Below are 13,577 nucleotides of genomic sequence, written 5' to 3'. Positions count from 1 at the left end.
CAATATATGTTCAAATGGATCCACCCCAATCAATTAGAGAAAACTAACTCTCTATAAAACACCATCCTTTTGCTTAAAAACATTAGTAAAAATAGAATTTCTGACAGCCTGCTGGAAATCTGGCTAAATCACAAACAACACTTTGGCACCATGTCATTTTACTCCCATCTGGAAAAATCCAGACTTTCTAAGTAACAAGTAACCTCTTAATTTCCTTTGACCGAAGAGGCCAACCTCTCTTTCTCCCTCAACCTCAGGGTTAATTGACATTTCTTTCTCCAAAAAACTCTTCTCCAAAATATATACAATAATATCACAGTCTGACCAAACGCTATCCATATAGCTATCCATATCATCAATAATATGGGAACTGGACCTATCATCAATCCTGATTCACACCAAATTTGCAAAAATAAGAGACTCAACAGAATTCGCTTCACTGGGCAAAAAAAGGTTTAAAATGTGATTCTCATTAGAAGTTTCTTCACATAAAAACTAGCTTGGAATGGTATCACGCCCACACTCATTGAATTTCTTTTGAAAGAATTCCCTAAGTAACTATCCGTCTTCCTGGGATGCCACATCCCATTATCCTCCTCCTCAATCCTCCTCATTATCCTCCTCACCAAAACAAACAGTAAATTAATCCATGTAGACTTATCTTCTGCCAAGAAAACTATCTTCATTAACTAGAAACACCACACATACTGCAAACAACTTACTTATAGATTACATCTCTTCCACAAATCTATCCACCTCAGTCAGTAACACTGAAACAGAACCCAGCTCCATCTGGTCAGCTCTCACTCATTTCTTACAAACCTCATTCCATCCACCTTGTTATTTGCCTTGCCTGTCTGCCAAGTCTAACTTGAACACACTCACTTCTGTATCTGTACCCACTTCTACACCTCCATGAAATCCACATACATACGCATACAAACATGCACACATGCATAAATGCATACACACATGCATATCTACATATACACATATATTACGGGCACTAATATTAGTATTATTATAACACTATCACTGCAATTAGACAAATACAGATGCAAATACATCTACAACAAATAAACATCACAATTATTGATTCTGTCCCTGCTTGTTTCATTTATTATTTTCAATAATACATTTTTGGTCGTTATTATAACTGTAATCATTTCTGATAATAATATTAATGGTATTTTATTATTAAAACTTGTAAAATCACAACTTATATCAAAAATAAATAGATAATTAATTTATACACAAATCAATATTAAAAACATAGTGTTTATGGCAGAACTAACATCTCCTTGTTTTTATTGTCCTGTATTCACTGTTTTTCTCTCCCTTTTGTTCTGTAAATGTTGTTTTTTAAAGCAGATGAGTAACAGTGGAGCGGTGTAGGCTGACTGTGGGTGGTTATGTTTGTGTCGGCGGCCAATGGCTGTGATTCAGCGGGTTGGTTGAAGGAAGGTGTGTCTGGATGTGCCTCCACTCTGTGGTCTACTCATGCGACATGCAGCAAACACTGCTGGACTCTCTCTTCTGTGTTTCTCTGTGTGAAGGACGCTCAGGGCGCCTCTGTCTGAAGGAAGACGTGTGTTGCAAAAGCCCCAGATATTCTCCTCTGAACCTCAGGGTTCTCAACCTTTTTCTGACTTTGAGAGTGTCAAAATTGACTTGATGCCAGCAATTAGAGTTGCCAAGTTATTAGAAGAGTAGTCTATTTTTGTAATGTATTTATAAGACGGCGAATGAAGCTCTGAATGGATCGCACACATAATTGATATATAGTGTAGAAAGAGAAAGTTTGAAAAAAATGATTCAACAGCTTGTCAGATTTAATAATCACCCATGACCCCCGGCTGCTAATCAAAACACTTGTTGCAGATGAGGAACTCTTGTGAAACTGTCGCTCTTGTCCGTAATGAAGCAAAAGAAGAAAAAATAAAAGCCTCATGCCAAAACATGAGCAGCTTTGCTTAGTCGTTGACTGTTGTGAGATTGCTATAAGAATATTTTAGAGATTGCTATAAGAATCAATAAACTAAGCTGTTAACTGTGATGCCATCTTGTGCCCCTTACTGAGAGTGATCAGTACATTTAAGAACCTGTTTGGCCTCTGATAAGTACTGCAATGGGTGTTTACATGGCAAAATAAAAAAATGTTTTTTGTGTGGATTATTATTATTAATGATTACATTTTTTGATACTAGATTGTACAGTCTGGCTTTGGGGAGATTAATAAACCATTATATAAAGCATTTTACTTGGCAGCACACATACATCTTGGCAAAACAGGAAATCAGATATACTGTTCTCACAGAAACCCTCGATAAATGACCTTGTCTCCGGAGGATGTGAGAAAAACAACTTCAGCGAGGCGTATTTCATTCCTGCCATGCATCCGCTTCAATGTGATGATTGTCAAGCCTCAATTTTATCTCATCTTGAACGGCTTTTTTAGCTGACAGAGCTCTTACTTTCAGCCCTGTGTTTTTTCCTAGCCTTTCCCTTTGTTTTACCCCCCTACCCTTTGTATCCCTCTATGTCCGTCTGGCGTGGGCGTGGCGCTCCTCTGTCTACCGTTGATTACCCACACCTGCCTTCCATCAGGCTCATCACTATGCAGTACATCAAGCCTCGTCTTTCATCCACTCATTGACAGATTCTTCCACCGACTCCAGTTGTTTTATCTATTTTAATTCATGCAGCTCTTCGAGTTCTAGTTTTTTTTTTTGTGCAGCGTCTCCTGCTGTGTTTGTTTCGCTGCCTGATCCTGTTTTCCTCATCGACAGCCTGGCTCCTCATCTCATCACCTTGAATTCCAAACTTACCTCAGCAAACCTCTTTTTTCCAGTGTGTATCCACTCGCTGACCTGCCTCGTCCATACTATCTCCTTCCCTTCGCCCAGCCACCTCCACCTCCACCCCCCCCCCCTCCGCCTTTTCCTCTTACAACAAATCCAATTTTATTGTCATCCAGTCGACTGCAGAGTCACAACACATCGTGCTACAGGGTAATGCTGTTGAGTGATTCTGACTGTCGTTTTTGTAGGGGAAAAATGAGGCCATTTTTGATCAGAGCATCATGGTTGATGCAGCACGGCCTCTCGTCTGCACTCTATAAACTGGAACTTTTTCTCCTGGAGCAGCGCCGGATCACAGAAGGATTGTTAGTCACTTCATGTGGCCTTGCATGTGCACTCTTGCTTAATTTCTTCTCTCCGTCTGCTCTTATCCATTCATGATGAGATGCGCTGTACTTACAGATAATAACTGGCACCTTTGTGGGCTTTCTCTCTGTTTGCAAAGAGGTCAACATTTTTAAAGACAAATTGCAATTTTTTAAAGAGCCAAAATATAAATATGAACCTGGAGGATGGGAGTTCAAATCATTATCCGACCACAGGAGGCGACCGCTGGATGAGTTCTGTGCTCCGGCAAAAGATATTAAAGAAAAAATTAATTAGTGACAATGAAAATGTTTTACCGTGTTGAATATCAGAGAGCAAAATCATGATGCAGACAAAAACAACAACACCCACAGTACACAGAGTGAACAATCATCAAATATTTCTGTTCCAGTATACATATTGATTTATTAAGCTGTCAATGCTCACAACAGTCAACGACTAAGCAAAGCTGCTCATGTTTTGGCATGAGGCTTTTATTTTTTCTTCTTTTGCTTCATTACGGACAAGAGCGACAGTTTCACAAGAGTTCCTCATCTGCAACAAGTGTTTTGATTAGCAGCCGGGGGTCATGGGTGATTATTAGATCTGACAAGCTGTTGAATTATTTTTTTCATTTTCAAACTTTCAAACTTTCTCTTTCTACACTATATATCAATTATGTGTGCGATCCATTCAGAGCTTCATTCGCCGTCTTATAAATACATTACAAAAATAGGCTACTCTTCTAATAACTTGGCAACTCTAATTGCTGGCATCAAGTCAATTTTGACACTCTCAAAGTCAGAAAAAGGTTGAGAACCCTGAGGTTCAGTCATATTGAAAGTTGACGTGGCCTAATTTCAGTACGCCAACTTTAACAACACCTCATTTGCAAAATGTAATTATTTTATAGCTTTAACATATCAGTTCATCAAGAACACACAGCTCTTCATTTATAATTGTGCTTTGAATTTTAGACTGAATCAATGCTTGGCAAATAACCGTTTTATCTTTGATGCTTAGTTAATGTGAAGTCTTTTTTCACTGTTCAAACACAAACATTACAACATGACGTAAACAGCTTATCTTTCCACCTCCTCCACGTTAAAGCACCATAACAATAGCGAGGAGTCATAAAAGCATCTGGTTGAAAATCATTTCAAACACTTATATTACTTGCTGCTATCAGCATAGCTTTTCCAGTATATTACACCATATAATCCAAGGCATTATGTCCAGTCTCATTCTCCATTTGGGTTTTCAGAAGGTAGATATTACATTCCAAAAATAATAAGTCTCAGGACACAAGAAGAAACAAGAATACATTATCAAAACCTCAATAACATCTCTGCAAGTCTTTAACCCAAAAACAATTTTTCATGCATCTCTTTCTAGTATTCGATCATACACAGGAGTCAGATCCAACTGCAAGCAACTGCTTATTTAACTGCATGGATGCACACAAAGATATTATGTTAATGTGAATAGAAATATAAATCATCGAAGATATTGCAGTTGCACAGTCACCCTTAACCAAACGTGACGTGTCGGTTGATGGGATTGTATTAACAATGCAGTGTTTACTCCACCTATTAGGATGTCAGCCGGGACCCAATGGTATTTAGCTGTAGGTATTTTACAACATTTTGACCTGACGATGATACAGTCTAGAATAAAAAAAGACCCCTGTTGAAGTGGTTAATGGATGAGGTCACTGTGTGCGGCCAGCATTTCATGACGGCTCAGGTTTAAAATGTCTCTTGTTTAACATTAATGTGTGATCGCCCGAGCTGTATGAATCTACTAGCATACGAGCATAGCAGAATCATGTTGCGTTCATGGATTGACTCTATGAACTCCACGTGAATCTCCTCTCCGTGGTTGTCCGCTGGCTGCTTGCTGTTAAGAACCACAGCTGTGCAGGATATCCTACTTTGGATTCAGTCTGAACACCTTAAGTATTGAGAAACTAACGCTCTAACTGGTTTCAAACACAGCCCAGTGGAGCAATTGTTGATGTATGTAAATGTTTGCCGACATTTTCAAAAGGAAGATTACAGGATTGTCAGACGTGTGATTATGTTCAACTGAACAAAAAGGTTTTAGTGATTGTTTTTATATGTGCAAACTCAAGTCAATTTAAGGTTTATTTTGAATTGATAGGTTCAGCAAATATGCCAATTTGACTTCACTGTGAGCGTCTCGTTTTTGAAAATGTGTGATCATTTTTTTGTAGGTGTAAATGAGTAAACTGATCAGTGTTCCCGTCCTGTAACAGATATGTTATGTAAATCAGTGTTGCTGTGCTTTGCATGATTATGAATGATGGCAAACAACGTTTTTACCCAGGTCCAAGCTGAAAAAATAGCAAGCATGTTGTCAAAGTTAAATGTTGGATTGGAGCTGATGAGCTGACTGTTCAGAAACAGCGTGTGTTCTTGTGCTAATGTCCCATTTACAGTGCTTTATCAAATCCACAGTGATACATAGGGAAGTCATTTTTATTCCTATTCACTCCGGGGCCATGTTGGATGGTATCATCTCCCCAGACGCTGGCTCCTGTCGAGCCCCTTCAGGTACCATTCTCACACTCACGCTGCCCCCGTCTGTGGTGCTCGGGTTCACTCGGAACTTTCTATTGACCGGGTGCACAGCCCTGAGAAAGAGCCTCTTGAAGGTCTCACTGAGGACGATGTAGAGGAACGGGTTGATGCAGCTGTTAGCGTATCCCATGCTGATGGCTATGTTGTAGGCGTAGGAGAAAGCCAGGCTCGGCTTCTGCACCCCGAGGTGGACCAGCTGGAGGATGTAGTAAGGGGCCCAGCAGACGAAGAAGGCCAGGCAGATCGCCACTGCCATTCGGGTCACCTTCCTGGTGCGCACCCTCAAGCTGCGCGGCGGCAGTGGTGCCACGCTGGTTGACATGTGTTGGAGGATCTTGAAGAACACCAAGCAGATGATGGCCAAAGGTATGGCGAACGCCAAGAAGAACTGGTAGAGCGTGAACCAGTATATGTCAGTGACAGTGTCGGGCAGAAGGAGGGCGCAGGCCACCAGGCCGTCTTGTAGAGGCATCAGGCCTGCGTACATCCACACAGGGATGATGGTGAGCAACGACAGGCCCCACACCAGGCCGATGACCAGCTCCGCCACACAAGGAGTGCGGATGTAGTTGAAGCGGATGGGATGCACCGTAGCCAGGTAACGGTCAAGGGTCATCGCGGTGAGGATGTAAGTGCTCACAATCTGGCTGTTGGAGTCGAGCGCCGTGATGACGGTGCACATGGCGGCTCCGAAGTGCCAGGTGCCGTTGCCTAGCAGCTGGTGGATGAGGAACGGCATCCCGAGGAGAAACAGGAGATCGACGATGGACAAGTTCAAGATAAAGATGTCCGGAACTGTTTGCTTGGCGCGGCACTTGGTCTTCTTCATGATGGTGTAGATGACGATGCAGTTCCCCACGATACCCAGGAAGCAGATGATGCCAAAGATGACGGGGAGGATGGCACTGCAGTGAAGGGCCCCGTCTGCAGCTGGAGACAAGAAGAGGACGGAGCAGCAGTTGAATATCAAGCAAATTTGTGTAGCGATATCATACTGTGTTGCACATTGTGTTAAATCACGTCGTATGATATGAAAGCTTTTATGTTATAACAAAACAAGAGCCTCAGAGTAAATATATTCTGGTTTGTCAGGGGATTATTATATGGGTTTATCTATTATCGGATACCATAATTGATCAATGGCACATTTTCGCTATCTTGATTTTAGCCTACTGTTTACTTTCAGGATGGACATGATTGATTTCCGTTAATTGAGTGTGTGTGGGCTCTTTCAGCAGAGAGAGATGATGATGATGATGACGGCAGAAGTCCATTTTGTTTGTGATACTCGATACGATGTCAGAAGAATAGACCTTAAAATAGGTTGCTATAAATATAGGGTGTTTTAAACAGAAAAAAAAGTCACAGAAATCCAAAACCCAGCAGCTCGATGACCCAGTCATTATTATTTTACCACTGAAGAGAGGTGCATTAATCAATAAGGAGAAATCCTAGAGCTTACACTGATTCAATTTGGGGGATTTGGGAAAGGGAATTCACTGCACCCTGAATATGTGCAATAGACTATGAAAGCTTGAATGATGAAAAAAAAAAAAATGATTCAAGGTAACTTAGGGATGCAGAAAAAAACAAAACAGATAAAGAAAAAATACTTCATTTTATTGTTGTTTTAATAACATGTTGGATACAGTTATGGCGCTGATGAACAAGGAGTGTGTATCTACTGGAATAATGTATAACACCGACGCGCCGGTTCTTTAAACCTACCTGTTGTTGTCGAATTAAGGTCCCCGAGGGAAACATTGGAATCGTTTGAGAAATCCATCGGTATTTTAAAAAAGTGTATCCAAGTTTTAAAGAAAAAGTATCACCAAGTGCGTGCAGTAAAAAAAAAAAAATGTATTATCTGCGGCAGCCTGCAAACAAAATCCCCCCCCTCTTTCACTCTAAAATAATAAGTCCAAAAATCATATTTTGAATAGTTGCATCATATAATTTCCTGCACGACCTTATTTCCCCCCACACACACACACACACACTGTCATCCTGCGAGCAGACCGGCGCGCTCTGATCCTCGGTCAGCGGGTAATGAAGCCGGTTCCTCGGTGAGAGCGTCTTCCCTCGGAGTCAGTGACGCTCCCAGCGGAGTCGCGACCTGCGCTGCGGGTGTCAGTCAAGCTGGTGTAAAAAAAATCAGATCAGGAACAAATTTGATTTGACAGCCTCTCTGATATTATCAAAGAACAATATGTGTGTGTGTGTGTGTGTGTGTGTGTGTGTGTGTGTGTGTGTGTGTGTGTGTGTGTGTGTGTGTGTGTGTGCGTAAAATGCGTCCCTGGAGACGTTTGATCCAAATGTAATTTTCAACTGTTATCTCAAGTGAAGGTCGATGGGTGTGTGTGTGTGTGTGTGTGTGTGTGTGTGTGTGTGTGTGTGTGTGTGTGTGTGTGTGTGTGCGTAGAAAATGCAATGAAAACAGCTATGAAAGAAAAATAGAAATGTTTTTGGTCTTTATGTTTTGAAAGCGTGCGCCCTGTGGGGTTAGAATAACTTGTGTGATGCGCGCACAAAGAGCGCGCATCACACAAGAAGCCTATTCCTTTGTATTTGCTGCCATTAAATGATGCCTTCACGTGTCCTGTCTCCACAGCCAGCAGCCACGCCAGGTTGTGGGGCTTTCGAGGAGCAGACAATGAGCAACAGGTGTTCCCACTTAGCACCAGATGAATCCATGACTCCCCTGTAAATCACTGCCAGGTTTGAGCCCTTTGAACATACCTTTTTTTTTTTTTTTTTTTTCCACTATGAAAACATGAACGAAAGTCCGCACACTGTAGCTCCCTTAAGTGCACTCTATGGGCATATTGCTTGGGTTTCTATTGGTGCAGCACTTTATCCCTTTCAACGGTGTTTGGCTGTGCGCGACCACGCATTGTCTGTCGTTTCCCACCGTGAGCCACTAGATGGCCTCGCTGCCTCCCATTTGGAGTCCTCACACGTCTCCCTCATTAAAGCTGGATGTGACCACATGGTTTGAGGGTCATGAATATGCCCACTGAAGCCTCATGTATGCATTCATTTGTCAACTTGGTGCAGTTGGTGGCATGGACTATTTCTGAGGTTAATAGTGGATAAAGGTAGATGATTATCCAGTGTGTATGTGAGAGAGTGTGTGTGTGTGTGTGTGTGTGTGTGTGTGTGTGTGTGTGTGTGTGTGTGTGTGTGTGTGTGTGTGTGTGTGTGTGTCCACGCGCTACACCTGCACAGGAACATTTTGACATCCTGGGGAGTTGGCATCTGTTGTGAAAAAAAACTAAGGAGACTAGCATCAACGGTTGTGCATCTTAAACGTGCTGGTTACTAATATGAGCACGAGTTGCTATAAGCAGCTATAGCAGAGAATGAAAATCTAGTGAAACTCTCCAGAATTAAAGGGCCAGTGTGTAGCGTTTAGGGAATATGATACTAATATGTGTGTTTTACAATCACCTTAAAATCGAGTCGTAGTGTTTCCACTACCTTAGAATGAGCCGTTTAACCAATGCTGGCTCTAACAAGAGCCTGATGCAGTTTTAAGTTATCTGAATGCCACCGTAGTTCTCCAAAGGGATATTCGGTTGGATGCAATCTGCAACCTCCCCACTAGATGCCACTAAATCCTACCCTGTAAATTAAAGATTACCGCTAAATCGGATTACCTGTTGGTGTGTGCATAAGGGAGTGTCAGAACTGAAAACATTTCAGAATTAATGGTTTAAAACAGACTAAACTAGAATCTTAGTATGTAGATTTTGTTTATTATAAGGGGATGTTATCACTGCATGATTTGTCTTTTCACACATTCAAACCCTGTTGCATATTGAAATATCTCTGTTCTTTGACAGCATGCCACTGCTACTCTTCCTCTTCATCACCTCCTCCACCTTCTTCTTCTTCTTCTTCTTCTTCTTCTTCTTCTTCTTCTTCTTCTTCTTCTTCTTCTTCTTCTTCTTCTCATTTGTTTTAGCAGGCTAGATGCAGCAGTGGCACATTGATGCTGTTTTGTTTGGGCCCCATCATTTCTACTTTAACAATATTTGCTCATATTCCAAGCAACTTATCCATCCAGCGGCTTCTTATTTTTCCTCTGGTCATGGCTAATTCTCCGAGTTCTGAGAGATAAACATAAAAAAAAAATGCTGAATCTAGTTGAGAAAAAAACCCTCAAGCTCCCCGCATTCACGCTTAAGTACACGTGTTTATCAACTACAGATACTATAACCTAATCTCACCCTTGCCATATTTGCTAAACCAATTGGTTTAAAGGCCCTGGTCAGAGATGACTGCATTAGACTATATGACCTGCCATTTTTCTCGTTCTCTATTCAATTTTTTCAATTCAATTCAATTTATTTTATATAGCCCAAAATCACAACTACAAACTTGCCTCAGAGGGCTTTACAATCTGTACACATGCAACATCCTCTGTCCCGGAACCCTCTGTCCTCTGTATTCTCTCATGCCTTCAAGTTATTTCCTTGCTCCCTCCTCTCCCACATGAAGCCAACTTTGCACCAACTTTGTAAATGTTTTAGTTCCACTAAATTGATGCCTAGTGCCATCAGTATTCATAAGATGTTTTCTTTACACTCTCTTAAAAGAGGTCCGCCACCTCCTTCACTGCGTCCTCCAATGCCCTTCAAGGAATTTTAAAATGCACACCGGTGTACTCCAGTATGCTTGTCCTCTGCATTTAAGACATTGCTTAACCTTCTCTTACTTATTTCCAATTCTCCCAACTTTCTAAATGCTGTCTAAGAAGACATCTTATTGAACATTTTAATCTATTCTAATCTTTTGTAAGGGGATTTAGCTTCAATCTGTCCATCAGGTGAGGTGTTTTTATATGTTGACTCTCTCTTCACGTCGCCAGTGCACATTCTCTCATCAAACAGGACTCCCAAAAGCCTAAATGTTTTTTCTCCATCAAAGGAGAATTGCAAACTGTTGTAGAATATCAAATATTTTGTTTTATCACATTGTATTTCAAGCACCTGACCAAGTTTTTTTAAGATATGCCCTTAGATAGACTGCATCATCAGCTAATAGGAGACCTGATCTTGCTAAGCCCAGACTGGGTTTATGAACAAGATATCTCTTCCAGCATCTATAAAGTAATCTAACATTTAAGTTTTAGATACTGTGTGATGAAGTGATGTTTGGAAGAACGGGAGAACTCATCCTAATGCATCATGCTGCAGCGGTAGTTCTCTGCAAGGTGTTTTTGATAAATGTTAAAAGCAGTTGAGGTATATCGGTTTTTAAAATGTTGGGAAGAAATACCTGTGACATCTAGTTTTTCAGATAGCTTTTTTCTGTCCCAAGGTTTTGACATATCTATACCATCAAAACGGCTGAAAAAGAAATTAATGAAATTCTGTTAACGCAGCCCAGAAAACTGAAAAATGACACCATAAAAGAAATCGCAATTGCCGTTGCAGAGTGAAAAAGTCTCCATCACTTTGGATAATCATGAGCGCACACTTTTTTTTTATTTCCTGTTTTATACTGCCATTGACTGCTCACAATTTACTCACTACTCTTAAGGGGTTGACGAGTGATGACACAGCTGAGTGCGCTCACTTTTATTGTTTTGGAAGGTGTGTTTGGCTAACTGCTAATGGAACTACCAGTGCACACACTGCTGAGTACATCGCCGCAAATCCGCGGCTGATAAGCTGGCAGACAGCTTGGCGGTGCATTTATGAGCTGCGATCAGTAGCTCACATGAATTTTGCTACATTTTGTGTTCAATACTGGAACAGTAATGGCATATCATCAATGTCGGAAGAGGAAGCGTGTGGATTAAGTGGAGTGGACTTTGAGATGATCACTGCCCACGGCCAGCCGACCAACCAACCAAACCTGCCAGAGCAAACGCCACGAAACTGCCCCAGGCAGGAGAGGAAAGAGAGGCGAGATGGAAGCAAAGCTAACCCATCTAGGACCTAAGGCTACAGTACTACCCAGCCTTCTCCTGGCTGTCTGATGTCCGGTCGGGGCCCAGCAACGGGAAGTCAGTAACTGTCAGTAACTGTCCACATCTTTACAGAGACCTGGCTCCGTTGTTGCATCCCAGATCAAGCTGCACTTGACGGGTGGACCGCAGGACTCCTGTTGGAGGAGAGGAGGTGGACTCTCTGTTTACATCATGATGCTTGGTGCTCAAACATAGTCAAAGTTTGATGGACAATGTTTTTCCTAATGTCGAATTTTTTATGTTAAGATGTCGGTCATATTATCTGACCAGGTAATTGTTTTTGTTGCTGCTGTTTCCATTCCTTATGATGCAAATTCCAAAAATGCACTACAGGAATGCACTGCTGCTTTTTTTTGTTTTGTTTGTCATGTTTTTCTTGGGTTGCAAATGGGCTTCAACTGCATCCCTGTGCGCTAATGACAATAAATTATCCTTTAATACAATGGCCTCGAACCCATTGCCTGCATACATCGCTGCTTGTTCTTTTGAGTTTGCATGTGTGTTTTACAGCGGCTTACAACGCATTGGTGTCTTGACGGGGTGTTGTATACATTCAATCAAACGAGACCTTGTTCTGCAAAGTTCTGCAAGTTAGTTCTGGTATGAATATAAGTAAGAAAATGGGCCTGAATGCTTTTAAAAAATTGCTTCCAGCAGGCTTGTTTTGCCAGCACTGTCATCAATCTGACATTCTTCAGTGCCATTACTCCATTGGCTCAAAGCCATGTGAAAGCCTGCCATTCAATTGAATCAGCCATTACAAAACGTGTAAAAGTCATATCAAGTGAAATGGCCACTGCAGCTTAAACAATTGGATAAATCAAACTAACTAGCAATTACGGCTGTTGTAATTAGTGCAACTGCAGTTTGATGCCATTGTAAACACAGGGCATATGCAATGATATGTAGACACGCTGCCAGTCTCATGAAATTGTTATGACGTGTATGTGAGCAAACTATTTCCTGAGTCAAGTGGGGGGAGATTCTTTGGAATAAGTCCATAGCTTTCTTGATTTTGTGCCTAGCAGGTGCCATTCCTCAGCCTGTTTAGTATTTAAAGTGACATTTTCACATTCCTATTACAGGCCAATTAAAAGCTGAGGCGTGTTTTGTGCGATTAAACAGCCAAAGATGACAGGCTTTTGGGACAATGAATACACTAAAGATCAATGATGGAATGTTACTCAGTATGATACTAGTGAACTGTACTTAAGTAAAACATTTAAGGAAGTTGTTATTTACTTGAGTGTTTCCGTTTCATGCAATTTTATGCTTCTACTCCACAACATCTCATAGGGAAAGTTGTACTTTTTACAACACTACATTCATCTGACAACTTTTCAGATTACATTTTATTAATAGACTTCCTGTCAAGTCAAAAACATCCATCTGTTTTTTCAAATTAGCTGATTTACTCAACAATCTTCCTTGTATCGTGTGTATGTATCTCTATACTGGATCCCCAGTAAGTGTTATCGACTTGGTCTAAAATATTCTGCAGCCTGCTTAAAGCCCTGCTTTAAACTCTTATATTGTTAACGTCATAATCATGCAGTTTTCCCCAATCATTTAAGATTAGGAACCAGATGGCAAGAATCGCAAATAAATCTTAGGAACTAGGAGACGTTTGCAGAGCCTCATTTTAAGGATTGAGTGCTCAAATGGGTATATTTATATATATATATATATTTCTTTGTGGAGTTTTTCTTTTCTCTAGCTTGTTTTAGCTCTAAGAAAACAACTCTGTATTTTCCTTCACCCATTTTGTTGCTGTGTTTGTGTGAGATGGTGAAATATTTTGAAAAAATGAATTTCCTTTTTTGTTTT

At 41.0% G+C, this 13,577-nt stretch overlaps 1 protein-coding gene across 1 annotated transcript; it reads right to left on the bottom strand.

Moving 5' to 3' along the window:
* Window positions 1–5,678: 5,678 nt before the first annotated feature.
* Window positions 5,679–7,565, bottom strand: mchr1a (melanin-concentrating hormone receptor 1a). The gene is made up of 2 exons (XM_054605200.1): window positions 7,499–7,565; window positions 5,679–6,700 (listed from the first exon to the last, which is right to left on the bottom strand). Exons 1-2 carry the CDS (start codon window positions 7,554–7,556, stop codon window positions 5,679–5,681), a joined length of 1,080 nt encoding a protein of 359 aa, XP_054461175.1. The 5' UTR covers window positions 7,557–7,565.
* Between the last annotated feature and the right edge of the window lie 6,012 nt (window positions 7,566–13,577).

Source organism: Anoplopoma fimbria, chromosome 9 (assembly GCF_027596085.1).
Source record: "Anoplopoma fimbria isolate UVic2021 breed Golden Eagle Sablefish chromosome 9, Afim_UVic_2022, whole genome shotgun sequence".
NCBI classification, from domain to species: Eukaryota; Metazoa; Chordata; class Actinopteri; order Perciformes; family Anoplopomatidae; genus Anoplopoma; species Anoplopoma fimbria.
The sequence above is the reverse complement of the archived record's forward strand: the minus strand, read 5'-3'. Positions and strand labels throughout refer to the sequence as shown.